The following is a 26,042-nucleotide window of genomic DNA, read 5'->3' as shown; positions in this document are numbered from 1 at the left end:
TTCGCGTCGTCATATCCCTGCGCCTTGGGAAACCGAAACATTCTCACTGCGCGTGTCCGGAAGTGACGTTGTGATTTTGAACTGGCTCGCGGGCAGGATAACTGGAGACAAGAAGAAAAAAAAAAAAAAAAAAAAAAGGTTAATTTTGTGGGCTATTGCTTAATTCTGCGTGCGCTTCTTTTGTTAAGTTAATGACAATTCTTAATGCTTGCGTTGCGCTCTCAGGTATCGAGGTATTCACCGAGCTGCCTACGTTGTTGGACTCGGGCTGTGTCAGTATATGTTAGAGTTCATAAGTACGGAATTCGGAAACCTTGTATTAAGGATATACTTTGTTGCAAGAGTTACACACAGACACAATAACAAGCGGGAATGTGGGAGGGAATAAAATATTTGTATCTATTAAAAAAAAAAAAAAAATCTTTACTAACAGGGTGGTAGATAAGTGGAACAGTATCTCAGTAGAAGTGGTAGTGGTTGCTATAATGGGAATTTAACTATGCATTGGATCAGCTTATTGCTGTCTTGAGTACAAGACCAATGGGTCATGAAGATTTGAGTCTTGAATCATTATAATGTGCAGACTAGATGGGCTGAATGGTTTACATGTGCGGTGCGTCTGTATGAAGGTTTGGCGGCTTGTATGGTGGGTAGATCTGAAGATCACATATTGTGGGAATGAGAAGACATCCCCATTGGTTGATCGTAGGCTGCGAGGGTATTGTGTGAGCTGAGTATGGATCCTCGGTTGCTATGGAGATGTTGCTTAACTTTTTGTACACATAGCATTAAATGTCTGCTGGCATCCTGGTGTTTTATTTTTACTCAGTTTATTGAATTGGCTAGAAAAGTGTTGGCAGAATTACATGCAATGAAGTCCTTTTAATAAACTTTTTTTTTAGTCAGAAGGTTGCCATTAGGGAACGGCTGTTATATGCCGTAGGGTTGTAATCTTGTTCATTAGGGATCATGTGCTATGATAAACTTTTTTGACATGCAGTTGTCAGCGTATGATACTGTTTTTTTGTCGTTATTCTATACTAATATATTTTCCCATTGTAGGATGTTGTCTTTTTTTTCCCCATTTATTTAATGTAATATTTTAAATGTTGACGCAGCTTGGTATTTAAGGCTTCGGATTGGTCAAGTTGCTGTCTGAGTGAGATGAGCACATTTACACTTAACAGCTTAAGATGTACTTTAATATGATCACCAAACGTAATTTCTATTTAATGATAATTTGTGTGTATGCAGCAGACTTTCCAGCCACACGTGGAGTTTTTCTTTTGATGCGAATACAAACCTTAAACATGAAATCCAGTTTTACTTTTTCTCAATGTCATCACTTCATAATTACAGCTGCACAATTTTATGTCCTTGATCAGTTTTAATTGGTGCTACGTCCAATTTAGAATAGAATATTTAAAGGGACAGTCTGACACCACTGCTACAGAAGAATGGATATTAAAGTACTTTATTATGCATTCTTCCAAAGCTAAAGTCATAAATAACTTGCCTTACAGCCACGCCGCCGAAATCTTCGTTCTTCCTCCATGATCTGGCGTTTGATGATACTCATTGGCTGCTTGAAGCTATGACAGGGGATGCATCTCCTGCAGGACATTTCAATATGGTCCTCGCTTTGTGCCTTCCCTGAACTGTTGCCACAAATTTAACATATATATGATCTAGAATAGAGTATGTGTAGCATTTCAAATGTTCCATTATTGGCACTAACAATCCTGGTCAAACCATGAAAAGCAGCCCTAGGCCGTTAATGCCCCTCTAACAAACTTTACATTTGGCACTTTGCGGCCAGATAGGTAGTGTTGTTCTGGCCTCTGCTAAAACAAGGCTTATCCTTTGATGTACCGGATTGTGAAGCATCTGAGAGAAGTAAAATGGCATCAAGACTGACGCCATACCAGGCCTTGTGTTGGGCTTGTGTGCAGGTTCTTGGCCATGGAAACATAACGGCGCTCTGAATGTCTTTGTGGTGCCGTTGCTTCCAGAGTCAGCTTGGCTCTTGGTAGTAGGTCAGTCCCACCTTGTGAATCTGCTTCCCAGTAACAGCACTAGCAAAGAAGACGTTTTGGGGGAATTTAGGACAATGCTACATTAAAAACAACTGAGCTCTGCAATAGAGGCCATTCTAGTGCAGTTCTTTATGGAGATTGTACTCTCATTTTCTTGATTTTATGCCCATGTAAGCAATTAGTGTGGCTGGAAAAGTCTGATAATGCAAAGGGTGTCCATTTACTTGTATAAAACCAAAAAGGTCTACATAGTAAGGAATTTGTGTATCGAATCAGTCTTCTAGGTATGTGCCAAATTATAAATCTGCACACACAGCGATATGATCAAGAAACTAATTGTACAAGTATACTCGCTAATCCGAGGCCCAAAAGATTATGTCCCGATGCTTCAGTGCAACTGCACCCTGAGATCTTATGTACCTTTGGTCCTACAAAGCCTTGTGTTTCTTTACCAATAATCCCTTATATTATTAGTGTGTAATATGTTTCTTACCTTTCAACAGATAACACCACAGACATACAGCAATGGAAAGATCCAAAATACCAGTGTTTAAAACACAACCAGAGAAGAAACCCACGACTACAGGTTGGTCTCCATCATGTAGCTTTACATGTTAGACATACAGTCTAGCCCTCAAGATTGTATTTGTTTTTAATGTTTGTTGGATTCCCTTTTGCATGGACTCCAACCATTGTACTGCTTTTATTACTTTAAACAGATGTGAGCTGGGGTCGGGGTTAAATGAGACGGGCGTCTCATTTTCCGACTCCAATAACTATAGAATGGCTGCATTGCGTGCAGTAAAGTTCAATGTACAACATGGAAAATGCACTACAACATACATTGGGGACACTCCAGCCATCATGTGGCATTATACAATGCACATGATGGCACTGCAGAGCCCTGCTTATGCATTTCCGCCTTTGCCCACACTTTCCCACTAGACTAATGGTATATACTTATGGTTACTCATGGCAAATATCTAGAATTTTTGGACTTTGGGATAAAACCAATGGTTTGAAGTCTTGCAGCCATTATTGCGACTTCTTCTGGAATAGTGGAATGCTGAAAAACACTAAATCTATTTTGATGGGGTTCGTCAACAATATCATGCCTTTTGTATGTTAATTGCAGACGCGATGGTACCTTGCCCCAAGAAAATCTGCCCCCAGAAACAAGTTCTCCCGCTGTACAGCAAGGATCCTAACATTGCTTTTTCATCGAACACAGCTGAAATGGGTGTTTTCAAAGCAGTTAGTAATGGGTAAGTGATACTTAACAATTGTAGCACATTTGACACTCACCATAACTAACATAACTGTTCATGGTTACACACATTATATTAATATAATTCCCAGCACTCTTGATGTTTCTCTTGTTAGTGATTTTTATTTTTCGTGCACATAGGAAAAGAAACGCTGTACCCAGGAGAGCACCTGGTCCAATACGTGGGTAAGTAAGCAATGACTGGTGTTTAAATAATATTCAAGGTATACAGTTGGATGGATTTGACTATATAAATAATCATGAGACCTGCCACTGAGTGTGTGCACATTAATCACCAGTTCAGTCTCCACCAACACATAGTCTGAACATAAGACATGGAGAGCCTTTGTTTTCCTATTGTTTGCTGTACTTCACTATCATCTACCTAATATTGTGCATGAATTGCTGTGATAATCAATGTCAATAGGGCTATACAATACATATAAATACTGTGGGAAGGAGTATTTAGGGCTTGCTCCTTTCAGCAGAGTTTTACTCGAATGTGCCAGCCCCCCCCCCCGATTGTGTATTCTGTAAATACCAGTGCCTCAGGCAATGCTGGCACGTCACACTAACTCTACTTGGAACACTCAAACACCAACCAAGGGCTGTCTAATTTAGCCTTTTTACTGGATGCGCCTTTGCATTGGTGTCACCATATGTCAGAAGCTGGATGAAGCTTCAGAGATCTCTCAGTCCCACTTAAGTGTCTGGAAGCTGGTCTTTGTGTGACATCACATGCTGGAACGAGCAGGACTGTCTAGCAGTCAGTTCATTTTGGTGTTAAGAAGAGTTAGGCTAGGTTTCCACTTGGGTTTTTTTTGCTAAAACCGCCGATTCAGCCACACGGCGTTTTTTTGTGAAAAAATGCTGCAGCCAGATGTTAGCTGTTCTTCAATAGGAAATCGCACAATGCCATATCCACTTGGCGTTTTTCTGTTTGGCGTTTTTTCAGTCCTCTTTGGCGTTTTTCTGCTTTTTTGGGCTCTGTGGCAGTTTTTCAGAATCGCAGCATGTTGACACTCTGGCGTTTTTTGCAAGGAAATCTTGGTGTTTTTCTCCAATAGAAGTCTGTGGAAGAGAAAAAAACGCCATGAAAAAGCCACGTGGGTTTATTGCCTTGGCGTTTTTTATGGGGTTTTTTTCCACAGTTACAATGCAGAGGATGGACCCAGTATCTGTGTGTCCTACGAGAAATAGGCTGGAAACAAACAGTTTCACACAAAACAAAGTTCATATTTAATTTTACACCATTTGGAACAAACGTGCCATTACAAACAAACATACCCGACGCATCAACTGGATCCTGCGTGCCAAAAGCAACAGCAAACAATTTGCACCATCATTTGGGGCCAATCTTCCTAGAGAAGCAGACATTCGGAATAAAGCATGCCTTACAAACCACAGAAAAGAGACAAAAGGGTCCGCCGGGGCGAGTTGAAGTAGAACTCTACCAAGGAAATGACATCAGGAGGGGGCAGATACTTGCCATTTATCCTAATCCCTTTTAGACGGGTGAAACTTCTAACTTGTAAAGGCTGGAAAAACTGCCTAAGGTCAAAAAAAGCAATTTCCACAGAAAGGCTAAAACGCCAGAAAAAACGCCAAAAAGTAGGAGATTGCAGTGGCGGTTTTCTTGGCGTTTTTCATCAAGAAAAAAAACGCAGGATAAAAACCCAAGTGGAAACCTAGCCTTAAAGTGATGTAGCAGTGGAATTCTGTATGGTTGGTATTTTAGATATTACATGTATAATTTATAGGTTCTTGCCTTAATGGGGAAAAATGTTTTTAATGTCTGAGGTGTGGTGGGTTTTTTAAAAATTGTTTTTAATAATTTGCAATAAACATCACCTGTATGTTTCTGGGATAACGCATTCCTTGTGATATCTTAATTTTAAAAATTACATATTTTAACAAGAATCATAATTTAGCAAGGGCAAACTTTATGCAGATGTTACTTTTATCTATAGTTGCCCTATTTCCCTTGTCTTGAAGTGATGTATGTAAATGTTACACATATATTTGTACATTCTTTGCCTAACTGTTAACTTTCATGTACAGACCTGTTAACAGATACAAAGTGGAAGCAGAACTCAGAGATAACAATCAACTGCTGCAAGCAGCGAATGTCAGCTTACACAGCAAGTTAACCACGGCACAGGTGGGCTTGAGACACCTTTCAGCAAATATTATTCTGCCCGTTTTTCCCTAAATGACTTAAATCAGTCCTAAACCCCTTCAAGACCGGGACGTACCAGGTACGTCATTGATGATGCACGATCCGGCGTCGCTGTGAACGCTGGGATCGGGAGGGGATGGCTGCTACTGACTGCTGGGTGACCCCCAGCGATCCGTGGCAGCCACTCCCCCCTCAGTTCCGTGCACGTGATCACTTCTGAAGCAAATCACGTGTACGGAACTAGGAAATTTAAATGGGTTCACGGTCTTCAAGCTAAGACGCAATACCCATATGCCGCTCTCGAAGGGGTTAAACCTAGAATAGCTTTATACCGTGTTAAAATTCCCTCACTGTTTTAGCCTCTTCCAATTATGCTTATCTACCACCCTCTCGGTAAAATAAAAAATGTTTTACTTTACATCTAAACCTTTGACCCTCTAGTTTTAGCTTGACCGCATTCTAATATTTCTTCTCCTGTATTTTGTTAAACCCCTTTAAGTACCGTATTTAAATGTTCCTATAACCTATTCTCTCACTCTCACTTCCTCCATAGTATATGTATTGAGATGCTTTACACTTTACAGATATATATTTTTGGATCCTGCAAACTATTTACCATTTTAGTAGTTCTGCTACGAACGCTCTCCAGAATATCAGTGTCTCTGAAAGACACTCTGTAGGGAACATTAGCATAAATCCCGGTATACCCTCCCAGGCTGGTAAAGGCTGGGTAAAGGTGTTCCTATCCAGGTATACAGCGCCAAGGAAATCCAGGTCCGCAGTCCACCAATAAATCAATCAGATATAAATAGAATAAAATACACTGAAAATATAAAGTATGCTCGCAACCCAACTACTCCTAAATATTTACCGTTTGCCTTTATACATCTTTCATTCCATATTGCTAGACCAATACCTGGACGAGTCTCCATCTCAATTTCTAGTTAAAGAAATGATAATATGAATCACAGGAAGATAGCCTAAAAGCATACCTCTTATCTAATTACTTGTACGGGACAGTCAACATATTTATAGTATTTTCAACTTTATACATTGAAGGAGATGTCTCATTTGCTAACTCCAATGTGAAAATAATGTGTAGTGTGTGTTACTACAGCAAGGTATCTTGGATTTCACCCAAAGAAGCCAGCTTCTTATGTTATCAACTCTCATGTACATTTACATTTTTATGCAGGAATCTATGAACGAGATGGCCGAATGTCAAGAGGCGCTCAGGGAAGAAGTCAAGGAGCTAAAAGTGCGTTTGGAAAAAAATATGATTATTCTGGAAAATAGAAACATTGACCCAGGTAAGAATTTTTTAAGGTGGAACCACCAGCTACATTAAATGGTTCCGGAGAAATTTTGTGATTGCACGTTGGCTGTTATAATTGTTACATTTAATTAATCTTAGAAATATTTGAAGGACCTCACACAACTGCAGCAAAAGGTCAAAAAACATTGCTGTTTTCTGAATATTCATTCACTGGATTGCATTTGTCAGATCACAGACCCAATACTGGCACCTGTTTACTTGTTTAGCTATGCACTTCCATTGGAACTAGAGAAAATACTATAGAATTCAAAATAGTTTTCGCAAAACAATTTAACCCCTTAACGACAATCCACGTACATGCACGTGGCGTTCTATGTAGCAGTAAACCTGTATTTTAACAGCTAATGTTTGAAATATGGAAAAGAAAAAATGTCGGTGCGCTAAGCTAGTCACAGGCTCAAATAATACAAATGTATAATACGAGGCCTACCAAACAGGTGTAAGCATGCTGCAAAAACAGTGTATTGGCTGTACAATGTATACAAAAAACAAAAACTGTCTGCGCTTCTTACCCTAATAAAGTTGGCAACAAATATATAAACATAATATAAATGAGAGGTTTTGGTTATATGAATTGGCCAAAGCATAATTAAGCTCACCCGCCACGTCAAGGCACACTCTCAATAGGGTGAGAACCTACTCTCACCTCCTACGTAGTGGACACACAAAGCAGTTTATACTGCTACCAAAACCTTATTAATGTGTTGGGGGAGGTGCAATTAAACCTCCTCCCTATTAACCCCTGGACAGCAAGCTGCAACCAGACTGATGAGGAGCCAACAACCTCAAATATGTGCAAACAGGGAAAAGAAAAAATGTCGGTGCGCTAAGCTAGTCACAGGCTCAAATAATACAAATGTATAATACGAGGCCTACCAAACAGGTGTAAGCATGCTGCAAAAACAGTGTATTGGCTGTACAATGTATACAAAAAACAAAAACTGTCTGCGCTTCTTACCCTAATAAAGTTGGCAACAAATATATAAACATAATATAAATGAGAGGTTTTGGTTATATGAATTGGCCAAAGCATAATTAAGCTCACCCGCCACGTCAAGGCACACTCTCAATAGGGTGAGAACCTACTCTCACCTCCTACGTAGTGGACACACAAAGCAGTTTATACTGCTACCAAAACCTTATTAATGTGTTGGGGGAGGTGCAATTAAACCTCCTCCCTATTAACCCCTGGACAGCAAGCTGCAACCAGACTGATGAGGAGCCAACAACCTCAAATATGTGCAAACAGGGAAAAGAAAAAATGTCGGTGCGCTAAGCTAGTCACAGGCTCAAATAATACAAATGTATAATACGAGGCCTACCAAACAGGTGTAAGCATGCTGCAAAAACAGTGTATTGGCTGTACAATGTATACAAAAAACAAAAACTGTCTGCGCTTCTTACCCTAATAAAGTTGGCAACAAATATATAAACATAATATAAATGAGAGGTTTTGGTTATATGAATTGGCCAAAGCATAATTAAGCTCACCCGCCACGTCAAGGCACACTCTCAATAGGGTGAGAACCTACTCTCACCTCCTACGTAGTGGACACACAAAGCAGTTTATACTGCTACCAAAACCTTATTAATGTGTTGGGGGAGGTGCAATTAAACCTCCTCCCTATTAACCCCTGGACAGCAAGCTGCAACCAGACTGATGAGGAGCCAACAACCTCAAATATGTGCAAACAGGGAAAAGAAAAAATGTCGGTGCGCTAAGCTAGTCACAGGCTCAAATAATACAAATGTATAATACGAGGCCTACCAAACAGGTGTAAGCATGCTGCAAAAACAGTGTATTGGCTGTACAATGTATACAAAAAACAAAAACTGTCTGCGCTTCTTACCCTAATAAAGTTGGCAACAAATATATAAACATAATATAAATGAGAGGTTTTGGTTATATGAATTGGCCAAAGCATAATTAAGCTCACCCGCCACGTCAAGGCACACTCTCAATAGGGTGAGAACCTACTCTCACCTCCTACGTAGTGGACACACAAAGCAGTTTATACTGCTACCAAAACCTTATTAATGTGTTGGGGGAGGTGCAATTAAACCTCCTCCCTATTAACCCCTGGACAGCAAGCTGCAACCAGACTGATGAGGAGCCAACAACCTCAAATATGTGCAGCATGCTTACACCTGTTTGGTAGGCCTCGTATTATACATTTGTATTATTTGAGCCTGTGACTAGCTTAGCGCACCGACATTTTTTCTTTTCCCTGTTTGCACATATTTGAGGTTGTTGGCTCCTCATCAGTCTGGTTGCAGCTTGCTGTCCAGGGGTTAATAGGGAGGAGGTTTAATTGCACCTCCCCCAACACATTAATAAGGTTTTGGTAGCAGTATAAACTGCTTTGTGTGTCCACTACGTAGGAGGTGAGAGTAGGTTCTCACCCTATTGAGAGTGTGCCTTGACGTGGCGGGTGAGCTTAATTATGCTTTGGCCAATTCATATAACCAAAACCTCTCATTTATATTATGTTTATATATTTGTTGCCAACTTTATTAGGGTAAGAAGCGCAGACAGTTTTTGTTTTTTGTATACATTGTACAGCCAATACACTGTTTTTGCAGCATGCTTACACCTGTTTGGTAGGCCTCGTATTATACATTTGTATTATTTGAGCCTGTGACTAGCTTAGCGCACCGACATTTTTTCTTTTCCCTGTTTGCACATATTTGAGGTTGTTGGCTCCTCATCAGTCTGGTTGCAGCTTGCTGTCCAGGGGTTAATAGGGAGGAGGTTTAATTGCACCTCCCCCAACACATTAATAAGGTTTTGGTAGCAGTATAAACTGCTTTGTGTGTCCACTACGTAGGAGGTGAGAGTAGGTTCTCACCCTATTGAGAGTGTGCCTTGACGTGGCGGGTGAGCTTAATTATGCTTTGGCCAATTCATATAACCAAAACCTCTCATTTATATTATGTTTATATATTTGTTGCCAACTTTATTAGGGTAAGAAGCGCAGACAGTTAATGTTTGAAATATGTTTGCTAGATAACTACAAATACCTATTTTCCCTCATGTTATATGAGAGAAGATAGAAGACAATGTATCTCTACTTGTAGGTTTCATCCACAGGAGTGTTTAAACTTGGACTGAGCAATTCAGTTTCATGATTATGTTAAAGGGATGCTCCAACCATCAACTGTCCTTTAATACATCATAGCTTTACGTGTGTTTGGTGTCCCTTATATTCAAAAGATTGAGCTGCACACTTATAGAATTATATACAGTATCTCACAAAAGTGAGTACACCCCTCACAGTTTTTGTAAATATTTTATTATATCTTTTCATGTGACAACACTGAAGAAATGACACTCTGCTACAATGTAGTGAGTGTACGGCCTGTATAACAGTGTAAATTTGCTCTCCCCTCACAATAACTCAACACACAGCCGTTAATGTCTAAACCCTGGCAACAAGAGTACACCCTTAAGTGGAAATGTCCAAATTGGGCCTAATTAGCCATTTCCCCTCCCCGGTGTCATGTGACTAGTTAGTGTTACAAGGTCTCAGGTGTGAATGGGGAGCAGGTGTGTTAAATTTGGGGTTATCGCTCTCACACTCATGGCAAAGCACTCTCTGAGGATCTGAAAAAAAGAATTGTTGCTCTACATAAAGATGGCCGAGGCTATAAGAAGATTGCCAAGGCCCTGAAACTGAGCTTGCAGCACGGTGGGCAAGACCATACAGCGGTTTCGCAGGACAGGTTCCACTCATAACAGGCCTCGTCACGGGCGACCAAAAAAGTTGAGTAGACGCGTTCAGCGTCAAATGCAGAGGTTGTCTTTGGAAAATTGACGTATGAGTGCTGCCAGCGTTGCTGCAGAGGTTGAATGGATGGGGGGTCAGTCTGTCAGCACTCAGACCATTTATCAAATTGGATGAATCATCCCAGAAGGAAGCCTCTTCTAAAGAACATGCAGTATTTCTGCATTATCCAGGCGCTGCCTAGTGTACTATCCGGATGCAATTTTTAATTACGTTTTATTTTTACGAAACATTATTTATTTAGTTTCTTAACACATGTAAATATCTGGAGGGCAATAATGTTTAATTGAATCACACATTGCATCAAAGATATTTTGTTGACGCCACATAAATTCCGCAAAGTAACTTTCTGTGATGTTTCTTATTACGCCATTTGACTGAACCCCATAATCTCTTAATTGTTTGTGTATGAGTACATGTTTCTAGATCAACAACATTTATATATTTATAACTTACTGTAAAATGTTGAAAATCCTCAAACTTTCAAGCTTGGCAGTTTTACATTTACCAAGAATCATACCATATTATTGATACTTCTTTCGCACATTCTCTTCTGATATTTTAATAGCGTAAGGGCAGGTCTAGAACTTTGACAAGAAAACCCCCACCAAAAATCCATTGTTGTGGAAGCGCATGACCTGCGTGATTTTTCAACAATTCCTCCGCATACTTCTTGCAAAGAATTATTTAAATGAACAGTTTCATTTTCTATCTCTAATTCACAGGCTTATACCGTACTACATTTGTTAATTCATAACGAATTACATTTTTTATTTATTTATTTATTTTTATCAGTTTCGGGAGAGAGAATTCTAGCATCTGCAGAAGAGACCCTCAAGCAGAAAGCTGAAACCAGGGTAAGAAGCAAATTGCATGTGCTCGGCTAATATGAGTATATTAGAGTAGGTACTGAGCTTGTTGGCTTTTAGTACTTCTGTGCTGAAAAGCATTTTTTGTGATAAGTGCAGAAATTGTTTGCGAATAAACTCCATCTTTTTATTTGCTTCTACAAGTAAGTAAACCATGCTATCTGTTCTAACCTTTATGGGCCATGTTGTTGTTTTTTTCTTGCCCTTTCATCTTTCCCTTTTAACAGCACATTTTTATATCATGGTTTCTTCATTGGCGTCTTGTGTCTTCAGACTTGGAGGCTGCTCATGATATGATATTTTGGGTGGTGTTCCTTGCTCAAACACAACCCTGAGCTGATAGCAATGCTTATCCGGTGAACTCTTTTACTTGGTTGACTTTCATTAGTCAGAGTGGCTGTTTGGTTAAGAGATGGTGTTTTATTTACTGCAAGGCAATAACATAACAGTTCTGTCTAGCAGATGGGACTAAGATAAGAGATGGCCCAGATACATCTAAAATGCAGTTACCTTTTTCTCAATTGACGCAAGAATATGATTTATCTAGGGCTGACCTATGGAAACCTAGCCGGGAGCTTTTTACCCGAATAAAGAAAATATTCACAGGAAATCACGTAGACAAAGTGTTATCAAAATGTTTTGACTTAATTAGCTTTGCCATGCTTGAATATATTTCTCCAGCTATCAATACATGGGAACAAGAATTAAATATAAAGATTGATCAGGATAACTGGTTGGTATAGATCCCTATATGATGTCACGGGATCCATCCATTCGTTGTCGTTAGCTGAAACTCGGTTCAAAATACTGAATAGATGGTATTTGGTACCCACGAGATTGCATAAGATGTATACAAATTGCTCATTGCACATTTGCTGGAGATGTAAAGTAGAGAAGGGGAATTTTGTCCATATTTGTTGGAATTGCGTGGGCGTGAAAAATCTATGGTCCAAGATATACGATTTAATCTTTGCCTTAACAGCAAAGACCATTAATCGATCTCTTGTAACCGCTCTACTACATCTAGAGTGGCCAAATTGTAGTAATAAAGAAAAACAGTTTATTATTCACTGTTTTATTGCAGTGAAAATCACGATCGCTCGTCTGTGGAAACAAAATCTTCCAATTCCATGGAACATGGTAATCTCCCAGCTGAAATTCCAAATAAAAATGGAAAGACAGTTATATAAATCTCTCATTTTTGATAACATGAATTGATTATTGGATATTGAAACGTTTCGGGACCACTAGTCTCCGCGAATCCATAATGCAGCTTTTAGATGTTTTTCTTTCTTTTTTTCTTTTCTTTCTAAATGTATTGTACAAATATATGTGTATGTTTGATTTTTTTTCTCTTTGTATATATATAATGAAAAAACTAAATAAAGAAGTATATATAAAAAAAAATAAAAAATAAAATGCGGTTATCTGGACACATTGTTTTAACCGTGTACTGGTACATTTCTCTGACAAAGTTCAGGCTGTCTGTCGGCATCACTGGCTTCCTGCTGACCAGTCGTGTGTAACGGCGCTTGGTGTGAGTACTGGTACAGCATTGTATAAGGAAGTCACGCTCATGCGATTGGGCATTCCCTTTTGGTAGTTGCCAATGCTGGCACCCACCAGCAGTTCACTGGAGGACAGGAGAGACTCAGCAGGGTCTTTCTTAGGGCTATGGATCAGACTAGTTGAAAGAGAGGGAGAACAAAAGTTTCTCCCATTCCAAAAAATATATTTAAAAAAAAAAAGGAAAAATAAAAATGAATTATTAATTTTATAGGGATCTCGAGCTACACTGCCCTGGGAACAGTGCAAAAACACAATATATAATATTCCTTAGCCTTTCCACTACAAGTTAAAAAAAACAAAAAAAAAAAATTCTGAACGGTTAGCATGGTGAATATTTTCATGGTCATTTAAATGGTACAAATATTTTACAGTGCTGAACAGCCATTAATATTTATTACTTTTGTTCTAGCATTTTACAGATAAACTAATAGAAGACCTGCAACGTTTTAGCCAGATGGCGGGTGAGCAGAAAACAGTTTTACAGGTATGGATCTTTAAAATGGGAACACTCTTTGCAACACACTGCTTTGCAACACACTGCTCTTCTACACAGGGAGGTTTCATTTAATTTGTCTGTGAGCTACAATGGAGTTGCATTGTAAAGTAATATCAGGGTGGGCAATACGGAACTTTTTTTTTATAGATATCACGTTACTGAAGAGCATAAAAAGACTGAGATCAACTCAAACGGGACTGAACAGTCGCTTAATCGCCTGCCCCATGGTGCATCCCCGCTCAGGAATGTCTCGTTTTAGCTGACTTCTACCATTACAGGGGTTTTTTCAAGGACATTTAGTGTGATCCTGCCATACAGGCAACCCAGAACCAGAATGCAAGGCAAAGTTCCACTGTTGATTCTTTCATGCGTTGTCTTGCATTTTAGTTGGGGGCAGTATCGCACTGATATGTCAATGAATATTTCCTCAATATTTCTGTATTTTTTGGGTCAACCCCAACTGTAAAGTCCAGACGTGGACCGCCTTGCTCACCTATGCCTAAAGGGATACCAACTGCACCCTACTGATAAGACCCATGGAAGCTAAAATGTATGACTAAGGTTGCTCTCTCATGCAAGGGAAATCTGCCTTCTCGGTTCTGGACTGCCGCTGTGGGAAGGATTAGCAGTGATGTATGTAGGCCTAGGACAGCAGGTTCAAGGGGGTTGCAGCCCCTCTGCTGCGTTACAGTGAGCCACAGGCTTTAATGCCTGCATTCAATGGGCCAGTTAAAAGGGACAATACTGATCTCCCCGACCATCCCATTAGTGCTATGGAAGGCTGTGCTGAGTCTTTCCTTCCTAAGGGCAGTGGAGGGGGTGGCAGGCAACGCTGCCCTGGATTGGGCCTAGAGCAAAACCAAAGGTAAATACATCATTGAGGATCAGACTGATATTCCTCTGTAATGGCACAAGTGAGCTAAATTTTAAAATGTTCCCAAGTGCTGTCAGCTTTTTGTATCAAACTGCATTTTGGTGACATCACACATGGTAAGTCTTCATACACGCCTCCCTTTTAAAGCAATGTACTTACATGTAAAAATATTTTTCATCATTTATATCGGTAGACTCTTAAGGGCAAGTGGGAAGAGGTCGACAAGGACAGAAGTCAATTCGTTGAAGAACAGGAAGCTTTCCAGAGAGAGATGGAACAATTTAGAGCGTCCCTAGAAGAAGCCAACCAGTGGCTTGCTAAGTGAAGAACACAACAGGAAATTGTTGGATGGCAGTACAGACAATGTAAATGAGTTGGTTTATGTTCTTTATAGGTTTTCTCAACTCTGTCTTCGGACACCACAAACTCCTTTTTTTTTTCTGGATCGGTGGCTGCACCAATGTTGAACATCTTGCACTATAACCAGCAATGACAAAAATGCCATCGGCTAATATTAACATCAGCAATAGTATTTGTGATGTGATAGATTTATGCTTTAATTTTACAAGTCACTTCACAGGTCCTGCCGAAATGACAACACCCAATATTTTGCTTGTCTCTTACTAAAACAGAGCAATAAGCCATTGTTGATTTTAACACATCTGGCATTTTTCTTTGGAGAGGCTCCCTCTTGAACTTAAGTCTTCATTATGGCATTTAATTTATTTTCTTGTTCGTGTAGAAATCTCACTAGGACTTGCATGGACATATTTCAGTTTGGTAGATCGTCTTTAAGTTCAGCAGCTTTAGTAAAAACTGCTGGATCTTACTGGCAGAGTAAGGTTAATTTGACTTTCGCTGTATATTCTACTGAAATATTGTAGCCATGGTAATGTATGAATATTTACAAACTACTCGACCACATATGCTTTCAGGATGGTTACACATTTTCGGTTTTGATCTATTGATTGTAATTCCTCTCAGAGCGCTTTAGCTATCTGCATAATTCTCATTATGTGTGTAACTGCTCCTAAATTTTTTTTCAGCTATTTAACCTGTTTTTTTTGTTTTTGTTTTTTTATATACAGTTTCTGATACTAGCCTGCTACATTAAAAATGCTGTGGATGCACATTGCATCAATTGTACTATGCTTTACATGTATTCGCGTGTGTATGTATTGTAAATAGGTCCATGTATGTGATTAAACTATTTGCTATTATTCCCTCGCTGGGTTTGTTTTCGCGTTATTGGTGGCAGGAATTCCGTGTTACGGTTAATTACATAAACCGTTTCAGAATGCGAGGCGATGACGTACAATTCAACCTCATGCAGGAGAACTTCAAGGTGAGCGCTGCTTAAAGGGACAAGCACGATCGGACGTCACGTGAGCGGAAGCCTGGGTAGCGCTCTAACGGCAATTGGCTAGGACACTGCCCTCCCGTCTTTCCTTAGCAGTCGATTGGAGCGCGCTGGCTGTGAGATTGGGGGGCGCGGCCGCATAAGGCACACTGATTGGACAGGAATCGACCAGTTATTCCCTGCTGTCATGGCTGTGGTTCTCCATAGAGTTATTGCTTCCAGCCGCCGTGGCTTTCCGCTGCTGGTTCGGAGCACAAGGGGTTGTTCCGGTAACGGAGTGCCCGTGGACGATACTGTTAACGGGCTCAACGATGAACAAAAACAGGTGAGGGCAATCTACAAGGAAATCGCTAACATACCGGCCTGCACCATGTCTTAACATGTGTTGTTATATCTGCCGACTAACCTGGATTTATGCGGGCGGCCACTTCATTAAGCGTCAACAAAACTGTATATCTTTAGAATGTAGTGATAAAAAGAACGATGGAGAGAAGCAATAGGGAACAGATATGGGGAAAATTGCATCCAGGCTCCTCCCCCAAGAGCAACATGGAACTTTGGGTTAGCATAGTGGGAGACCTTCATGACGTCATTGGATTACAATTGTAGTTAGTATGACATCAGACTGTAACTCTCCACATCTTTGGGGTCTACTCATTAGAGGGAGAGTTTGCAGGAGAGTTGTGTTTCAGCTTCACTAGAAATGAAGACTCGACCCAAACGAGCCTCTGCTGTAGGAAGCGCTTAGCTGGTCCTATATAATGCATAGATTAAACTGAGATTTGTGAATTGTCTCCTCACCCATTAAGCTATGCTTTATGCAGGGCTAGCGTGGCCCTTTCTGCAGAGAAACATGCTAGTGTTGTCCCTTCATAATGAGCGGTGAAATGTGAGAGTTGGAACCATAAGCCTTTATCAAATAGACCTCTTTGTTTTCATACTCTGTTGGGTGCATTATTCAAAAATGACTTAATTTTTTTATACTTCTGGCTCAAGCAGTTGCAGAGGTAAAGGGTATTGAACATGTTTTTATATTTTGTTTTCTTCTTCTCCCTCTGATATCCCTTGTACTGATCACTACTGAATCCGCACTGCTGATCATGTGATCAGAGATACCAGTAGCACTCTCCTGGGTTTCTTCTCCTCCATGCATTGACACCTGCAGGGAAGGAATATTGTTGATTGGGCATTCAGACGTGCCCGTTAGGGCATCCGGCACAGACCATGCTGGCTCTTGCTACAGAATGACCTCTCCCCCTTCATAAAACACTGGATGTACCAATGGTCCCTAAGGTGTTTTTTTTTTTTTTTTTTTTTTTGTGAAGATGTTAGTATGTCCATAGTAGCTTTAAGGGATTAAAGTGCATATGATGCCTGGAGCACACTACGTACCTTAAGTGGGGGTGGGGGCCACCCTCGGACCAGTGCTCGGCCAGCCTCTGGACCAGTGAAATCTGCATGAAAGGTAAGGGACTGCCGAAGGGCAAATAAGTGAGTGTTTAAGGGTAGAAATGAGACAGGGAGGCTGTTTCAGGGGGGGGGCAGCGGTGGCATAGGCAGGCTCTATTAAGGACAGAGGTCTACCACGTCGGTGTCTGGCGCAGTGTATAGTGATGGGAGTTATGCTTTACCACCAGCAATGTCTGGCTCAGTATATAGTGATATGAGTTATGCTGTACCATATCTCTTTAGAAAATGGTTTTTCATTTATTTGTAAGCATTTGTAAGCATTCCTTTAATGCATAGTGATATCAAGGCTATGAAATTATTAAGGGACATCAGAGTCACCATCTTTTAATGTATGTGATAAGCGTTCACTTTAAGATGGTTTTTTTCTTGCACAAATACATTGAGGGATTGATCAGAACCGTTTCCCTGTGCATTTGTTTTGCCTTAGCTTGCAGGGGATACATTACCAGTGCTATAGTTTTCGTTTGTTGTATTTATTTTATTTAATGCGTTAACATTGCCATACATAGAAATTAAAAAAAATTGTATAATTTACAGTCTGTCTTTTTTTTATGGAAATAATAATGGCAACTGGTAATATGGCCTTTCATTCTGACAGCAATTAACTAGTATTCTGTTGCATCTGAAACATCAGCCATTTGCGAGTTTTTTTTTTTTTTTTGTTTTTTTCTTTTTCCCCCTCAAAATCTTTCTAGACCTAAAATCGCCTTCTCAGCTTTTCTCCAAAGTACATGTGTCAGAAAAGCCAGATTCTCGTAGGCGGCACAACTTCTGATGTGATTATTTTGAAACGATCGCTTGCTTTACAAAAACATGTTATATTAATTAACTAAACACAGATGTATACAGTGCAATATTTTCGCATTTTCTGATGGATCCATGGAGGCAAACTTTAATATATAACAGTAAATCTATTGGACTTCTCTTGTTTTTAGTTACGACATACTCTGCACAGGTTCCTGCAGGACAATTTGGCCCCCAAGGCCCAAGAGATAGATCAACAGAATGACTTCAAGGACATTAGGGTGAGTGTGATCATCCATTCGGCGGAAGAGTATAATGCGTCCTAGAACTTTTTATATAGTGTAATAAACTAGTGGTAATAAAATTCTAACTAACTGATACAAATAGGCATGGCTACATTTTAACCCCTTAATGACAAAGGCCGTACATGTACTCAAAATGCATTGTTTTCAATGGGTTTAGGGACCGCCCATTGTCCTTAAGGGTTTAAAGATGTTGTGTAGACTAAAAAAAAGAGGGAACACATTTTTTTTTAGAATTTTTAATTCTTCGTATTTTTATCTTGCATACACTTGTATTCAGTGTTACATTTTGGTGGAAATGGGAGTGGTTGTGAATTTTACAAATCTATATATCTATTTTCTTTATGTGGGTGCAGAATTTCTGGAGAAAACTTGGAGACCTAGGACTTCTTGGCATAACTGCTCCAGGTGAGTGCTTACTCCTCGGTGGGTGGTAATAACAATATTACTATATTTATAATGGCCCATAAAGTTTTGTAGCCAAGGGTGAAAATGCAAACAGTAACGTACAAAAACATAAAATATACTATGCTAAGGTGTTTAACGGGGTCCTGCTTAGTGCAAGATGCGCAGTTGGATATAATTGGTTGTTCATGATAAATACAAGGGACAAGAGACAGAATTGAATATAGTATCAATCATATAACAGTAAGCCATCCATATAAATAACTGTGTGTGTGTATATATATGTGTGTATATATAATATATAATATATATATATTATGTGTGTGTGTGTGTATATATATATATATATATATATATATATATATATATATATAATTGCCAAATTAAGTTAAATCTGTTAAATTTCCATTTGGGTTACAAATTTTTTTATAATTTATACATTTTGTCCCACATGGTCGATCTAAGGGAGATGGCGTGATATTTTTGAAATCATCTATGCATTTTAGAATCTGTTGGTAAATGTAAAGTTGTTTTGAAGAAGGACATCTAGAAGCAAGACCCTTTTCATGTGACCCTCGCAAACCTTGGCTTTCTACAAAGCATGTTATATGTTTTGCATTTTGTTACACTGTATATATATATTTTTTCTTCTTTTAGTGGAGTATGGAGGGTCTGCGTTAGGTTACCTGGAGCATGTTTTGGCGATGGAAGAAATATCACGTGTATCAGCTGCTGTTGGCCTGAGCTACGGAGCCCATTCCAACCTTTGTATAAACCAGTTAGTGCGGAACGCAAATGAAACTCAGAAAGAAAAATACTTACCCAAGGTATTTCTTAATAGCATTTTTGTTTGTGATAATTGCTCTGAGTGTTAGGTGCGTTAAGTAGCTTTTATCATACATAATAACATAATATATACATAATAATAAAAGCCGCTGTAGTGTTAAGAACCAATCACTCTGACATTTAGTTCCAAAGAATTATATAGACTACTTTCATTTTCATATGAAAAAGGCACACTTTTCTCGGGTTTGCCTTATTTTTTGTTTTTTGGAAAACAAAACCATAATAGAAACCATTGTTGGAATACTAGTAACTTAACGAAAGATATATAAGGTCACAGGATGACCTAGAGACTGCTGGTTTAAAGGTAGGTTAAATTGCGCAGCAAGTTCTCATGGATATGTTAGACTTGAATTATCGGTAATACGTGACTCAGCCAGCTTTTTAATCTGCTTTTCTTCTGTCTATTTAACAGCTTATTAGTGGGGAACATATAGGTGCCCTAGCTATGAGCGAGCCAAACTCTGGGTCCGACGTAGTGTCCATGAGGCTGAAAGCAGACAAGAAAGGTATGTTTCCCCAGAAAGTCATTAGGGTGTTCACAGGACTTGTTAATGGAAAATACTCTGCTCCAATAAACATCCTTTAATTAATTTTTTTTTTTCCTGCAAACCTGACGAAACCGGCATATGGTTGCCGCCTTCCTTAATAAATTAATTTTGCCCGTATAACTTTCAAACAATGACTTTTCATCACTTCTTACTTATCTTCTTAGGAATTATGATAATCATTATTTGAGTGCACAGTAGGACTCTGAATCTTGTTTTTCTTATAATTAAAGGGGATTATTATATTCTGAATGGCAACAAGTTCTGGATCACCAATGGCCCCGATGCAGATGTGCTGATAGTCTATGCTAAGACCAGCCCCTCAGCACAGCCAGCATCTCGTGGCATCACTGCCTTTATCGTTGAAAAGGTCAGGCGTCTTCGTCTTCTTCCTCTCCTTTTTTGTCGTCTTCTTCTATCCTGGTAATGTTTTTGGTTGTCTTCTTCTATCCTGGTAATGTTTTTGGTTTTACTTCTGAAGGGAACTCCAGGGTTCAGTACCGCACAGAAGCTGGATAAGCTGGGAATGAGAGGATCAAACACTTGTGAGCTTGTGTTTGAGGACTGCAAGATTCCTGGTGGGTGACAATGTATTGGTAATGGGGCACTTTAATATTATGACCCAAGGTCCAAGAATGAAATTCTGCCCTCGAAAAACCATGGGCACCAAAACGATGGCCACATCCATTATGTGACACTCACGCTAACACGCACTCTACCCAGACACACTCGGTAACCACACAACTCATTTACCGTTGTGAAGCCGCAGCCTGTATTTAATGAAGCTTGCATTACAAGCGGCTGTTCATGGAGAGTATTAACTTTAACCTGGGAGGGTCATTTGATTCTACCAAAAAGTAAAGTGCATTATTCTTATTAATAATATCAACCCTGTGTTTTATTATTATTAATCCATTATATATATATTCCATTTATTTAGAAAAGAACATTCTGGGACATCTGAGTAAAGGGGTCTACGTGCTGATGAGTGGCTTGGACCTTGAGAGGCTGGTGCTCAGTGGCGGTCCACTTGGGTAATTAAACGTTTACATAGGAGGATGAATTATAGGTAGACATTAACATGACACCTAGTCAGTCCATTTCATTGATTTAATATGTGCATCACTCATTGAAAAGAAATAGATGTTTGGAAAAGCAATAGTACATTTCAGGTTACAATGCTTGTCTTAGTTTCCTTGTTTTTCATTGTGGTTTTTTTTTCCTCTTGATCTCTACCTCAGCATTATGCAAGCTGTGCTAGATCACGCAGTTCCATACCTCCACACCAGAGAAGCTTTTGGGCAGAAAATTGGTCATTTTCAGGTAAGAAACATACAAGGAAATCAGATAACCATTTGCATGTTTTTATTCCCTTTTTTTATGCTGTCTTTCACAAGTCATCATTACACAAATTAGCAAACTTGACTTATCCTTGAAAGATTGAAAGCAAAATGATATATTTGTATTGCCTTTATTTTCATAGTTTGTCATCGGATAAACACAAAAAATGGATATTGCCATATTGGTCCCAGAGAAGATGGCCACAGAAGTTTATATTACTTCACTATCTAATAGTGTTTGTCCACTAAAACAGGTCTTGATGAAGCCTAGATCTAAGGCACCATGACAATTACGAGTTGCTTCGTAATGCCAAGGAATTCACATGCCTTGTTTATATGGTTGTCGGAATCCCAAAGAAAAGGCTGTCTGGTGATAGGCTGGTTACCCTTAGTCAGCAGGAGCCAGCATTCCTGGCAGAACCAGTGTCACAGTGCTCACTGATTAAATAGAACTGGCCCTAAGACTGACCTCTGAGGAACTCCGCTGGTAACCTTTCCTTCATTTAATGTACCGTATTTCCCCATGTATAAGAAAAATTTGGGGTCTAAAAACTGGTGGTGGTAGATTTTTTTTTTTTTTATTATTTTTATTTTTTTTACCGGAAAGGGGACCTGCTGCTTACCTCTGTGTTGCTCAGCAGCGTCTCTTGATCCGTTGCGGCGACACAGGAACCCAGTGGAGTCACGTGAATGTACACGTGAATGACTCCTCTCAGTTCCTGTTCGAGCAACGCAGAGGGAAACAGTGGCCCACACGGAAGTCTGCGAGCGGCACCAGAAGATCTGCAGTTCAGGTAAGGGTGGTGGAGTAAATGAATGAATATGTGTGTGTGATAGCATGGATCCGTGTGTAGGGGGCACAGGGAGGCCGAAAGTGATGTGCATGTACTGGCTACTTGAGTATGATAGGAGTGTGACTGCTAACAATTGCTAGCAGCTAACTTCAATCACACTCATATCATGCCCAGGCAGCCAGTACAATAACTTTATGTAATATTTTTTTAAAAATGTCAGGCCCCAAAATTAAGGTGCGTCTTAAACTTGGGGAAATACGGTACTCAATTTACTATGACACTCTGTCATAAATCTCTTTGACCCAGCAGAGAATATGTTTAGAAACTCAGCTGTGCTAGCAAAACACATTCTTCTCCTTCCGCGTGCCTTATTGCATAAGGCATATGAATGAGTCATGATGTCACAGAGAAAGTCCTGGTAAAGCCCCCTTCTATGACTTTAGTCCCTCAACCCTTTCTTACCTATATGGTTAGGTTACCTGAAGTTAGGGGGAGCTAATCTCTCAGTGGGAGTTGCGATGATTTGAAACTGAAACTACCCTTCAGACTTGTAATGAAATAACAAACACCTGATCTTGGGTTCTACAAGATGAGAAGATAAATAAGTGAAGGCGCTTGGTATAGTCCTGAACTCTTTTTCTGTGTAAACACACTGTAAGCTCGTGGATATGCACACACAGTTGTAGACACATGCAGAGATAACTGACACCCGGGGTATATTCTTTAAATAAAACTATGAGTACGTTTCTCACTGAAACCTAGACCAGTCTTCACCCTGGGTTTGCATCATTGATCCATGGGAAAAAAAACAAGGTCATGCCTGCTTCTTTTAAATGGGAATGCCCACCTTTTGTCTTGTGTGTAACTAATTTGTGTTGTCCGTAGGGTACCTACCAATGTTGATCTCGTAGACAAGAGCATGGACACTTATACAGCAAGTTTTCCATGGATGTTCCTTAGCTCTTCTTTTGTTTTTTTGATCTTGATTTATAGGCATTTCACTCGGTGTCCCAAACTGTTGTGTATCGCCTTTCCTAGCTGGACTTTGGACAGTAATGGGCAGTATTACAAATGCTGCATGTGAAAAATATTGTCACATACGCAGAAGCATTTTGCAACAATAAACGGCATGCATAAGGATGTTTGGTGTGATTTGCGGCATAAATATTTATGTAGCATCATGTGCCACATGACTCATTTGGTCCTTTCAAATGCTAATTTCTTAATAGCAGTGCATCATAAGTATGTATATATTCCTTGCAACCATTGGACAGTAATATGATAAAAAAATATTATATATTCCTTACAACCATTGGACAGTAATATAATGATTAATAAATAAATAAATATATATATATATATTCCTTACCATTGGACAGTAATATGATTAAAAAAAACTACTACACGCTGCTTACACTCTATCAAGTAAGATCAGCATATTCTGTTGATGTCGGCTCCCCATGTGTGCTTCATGTTGAATAAAAGCTTATGCAAGAAACATCTTTAACGGGACGGTCTAATGTACCTGACACCCCACTACAGAAGAATGCTCATTAAAGTACTCTGTGGATACACTTACCTGACATAGAAGAGTGTGCCCTGCAGCCCTCCTTCTCCAGCTCCCATGTATCTAGACCCACTAATAACAATATTTGTAAGTCACTGTGTTCTGTGAGCCTGCAACCCTGACACATGCAAAATCAATCATATTTTCATTACAGATGTCTCATTATGATTGCAAATTGTTGATATATCACCAACAAATTCTGCAACGCTTAGTTCTGTGAATAGCATTATAAAAATAAATGAAAATAGTACGTTATGAAAATCCTTTTGAAGATTGTTGTTGTTTGTACATCTCTTCTTTCTTATTGCCTGAGCTCTTTGTCTCAGCTTTTGATCGTCAGAGACTAATTGACTTCTTTCTTCTCTTGAGCCAGCTAATGCAGGGAAAGATGGCTGACATGTATACCCGACTGACAGCATCCCGTCAATATGTTTATAATGTGGCAAAGGCCTGTGACAAAGGACACTTCAATGCCAAGGTGAGATGATGTTGGGTTTTTCAGTGAAGTGGTACATCAGAACTGATGTGGTTGATATACAGTGAAACTTTACATAAAATAAGAGTCAATTAGGGCCCACTTACAAGTATTTATGACTCCCAGTGAAATAGTGTACCCGTGGGACATAAGCACCTTAAAAGAACAATGTAATTGTTCTCTACTTTTCTTTTTACATATGGAGCTGTTGAGTAGGGTTGCAATCATGAACATGCCTTGTTATGTCTAAAGGTAGGAAAAAAACATTTGAAGCCAACATGGTCATGGCTGTGCAAAACATGGCAATCCAGTTGTTGAGCTACAGCTCCAATGAGGTCCAGTAAGTCAAAATTTGAGCACAAAGTGTGGGTGGCAACCAGAGCTGGAAGGCTGCATTTGGTACATCCCTGGGATGAGATATTCAAATGTGTTTGCATCATTATTATTCTGTAATATGTTCTAACTGTTGGTTTGTGTGGCTCCTCAGGACTGTGCTGGCGTTATCCTGTATTCTGCAGAAAGTGCAACTCAGGTGGCTCTAGATGGCATTCAGTGTCTGGGTAAGAATGTGTCAAAAACATCTAGAATTTAGCTTAACCTCTGGACATGTGTTTTATTGGATATGTAGAGAAGATCATGGTGGAGGTTATACTGTTGTCTGCTTTTGGAGAACTTCATGGGTTGGAAGGTGACAATTTCAATGTATACTCCTCCTGTTAAGAAAGGAAGACTTTTGTTCATAATCATCAAAGATCCAATGACCACCTCTGCACTGGGAGAAAGAACGGACTATAGTAATGGAGAGGGTTTTGTTGACTGCTTGGACCAATAGGGTTTCGTTGCCTAAACTTGTATTTTCTTTTTTTTCTACAGGGGGCAATGGTTACATCAATGATTATCCAATGGGCCGTTTTCTTCGCGATGCTAAATTGTATGAGATAGGAGCTGGTACAAGTGAGATTCGAAGACTTGTTATAGGCCGTGCCTTCAATGCCCTATACAAATAATCAATTGGCATATTAATGAAGCTCTCTGTTACCTGGGAAGAGACAGTCAATAAACACTCCTTGGATTTTTCTCACTCTCGCAATAAGACAGATCCCGCGCTTCCAATCTGGTGACAATTTATTTGTAATCTTTCTGCTTTAAGAGTTGCCAACAACTGCAACCACATGCAAGGGATTTTCACTAATGAATGAAAACTAACATCACTACAACAATGTTTCTCACTCATTCATGGTCCATAGAGAAAAACCTTGCCCATGACATTTGTGTACGAAATGGATCGGTTTTGTTTCCGTAAAGTTGTCGTATGCCTAGGGGAATTTATTGTGAGAGTTACATAACACACATTTTTCCACACTACATGACACTGTTTTACTATACCGGAAGGCAAGGACGCAGTCTAGTATTGTCTGTCTAATTTCGGTTAAGAAGGTTAATAGTAATGAAGAAAGCGACTTATGTCTAATTGTTATTCGTTTAATGAGAGACGCTACAGGATGATTTCTTGGACTCAGGGTGAAAATAATTAAACTTGTTTAACAACAAGGTGTTTTTTCAGTGTATATTTTGTACAGTGAACTCAGTGATTATATATATATACACACACACACAGTGCCCCTCCACTGATATTGGCACCCTTGGCAAATATGAACAAAGAATGCTGTGGCAAATTGTCTGTATTGTTTAACCCTTTGATCTTTACTTCAAACAGTACCCAAAATGCTCTCATGGAAATCAAGTAGTTGCAATCACAACACAGGTTTATAAAAAAAAAAAA

At 39.5% G+C, this 26,042-nt stretch overlaps 2 protein-coding genes across 2 annotated transcripts; both read left to right on the top strand.

The window, feature by feature from the left end:
* The first annotated feature begins 2,533 nt into the window (after positions 1 to 2,533).
* On the top strand, positions 2,534 to 14,828 carry KNSTRN (kinetochore localized astrin (SPAG5) binding protein). Its single transcript, XM_053475160.1, has 8 exons — positions 2,534 to 2,622; positions 3,172 to 3,301; positions 3,445 to 3,489; positions 5,365 to 5,464; positions 6,678 to 6,792; positions 11,399 to 11,460; positions 13,451 to 13,525; positions 14,605 to 14,828. The coding sequence occupies exons 1-8, from the start codon at positions 2,562 to 2,564 to the stop codon at positions 14,734 to 14,736; spliced, it is 720 nt and encodes a 239-aa protein (XP_053331135.1). The 5' UTR covers positions 2,534 to 2,561; the 3' UTR covers positions 14,737 to 14,828.
* Positions 14,829 to 15,923: 1,095 nt separating this feature from the next.
* IVD (isovaleryl-CoA dehydrogenase) lies at positions 15,924 to 25,810 on the top strand. Its single transcript, XM_053474904.1, has 12 exons — positions 15,924 to 16,096; positions 18,177 to 18,266; positions 18,644 to 18,695; positions 19,350 to 19,519; positions 19,951 to 20,044; positions 20,317 to 20,453; positions 20,565 to 20,661; positions 21,024 to 21,117; positions 21,325 to 21,406; positions 24,158 to 24,262; positions 24,747 to 24,819; positions 25,133 to 25,810. The coding sequence occupies exons 1-12, from the start codon at positions 15,959 to 15,961 to the stop codon at positions 25,264 to 25,266; spliced, it is 1,266 nt and encodes a 421-aa protein (XP_053330879.1). The 5' UTR covers positions 15,924 to 15,958; the 3' UTR covers positions 25,267 to 25,810.
* Positions 25,811 to 26,042: the final 232 nt, after the last annotated feature.

Source organism: Spea bombifrons, chromosome 9 (genome assembly GCF_027358695.1).
Source record: "Spea bombifrons isolate aSpeBom1 chromosome 9, aSpeBom1.2.pri, whole genome shotgun sequence".
NCBI lineage: Eukaryota > Metazoa > Chordata > Amphibia > Anura > Pelobatidae > Spea > Spea bombifrons.
Note: the sequence above shows the minus strand (reverse complement) of the source record. Positions and strands in the feature narration are given on the sequence as shown.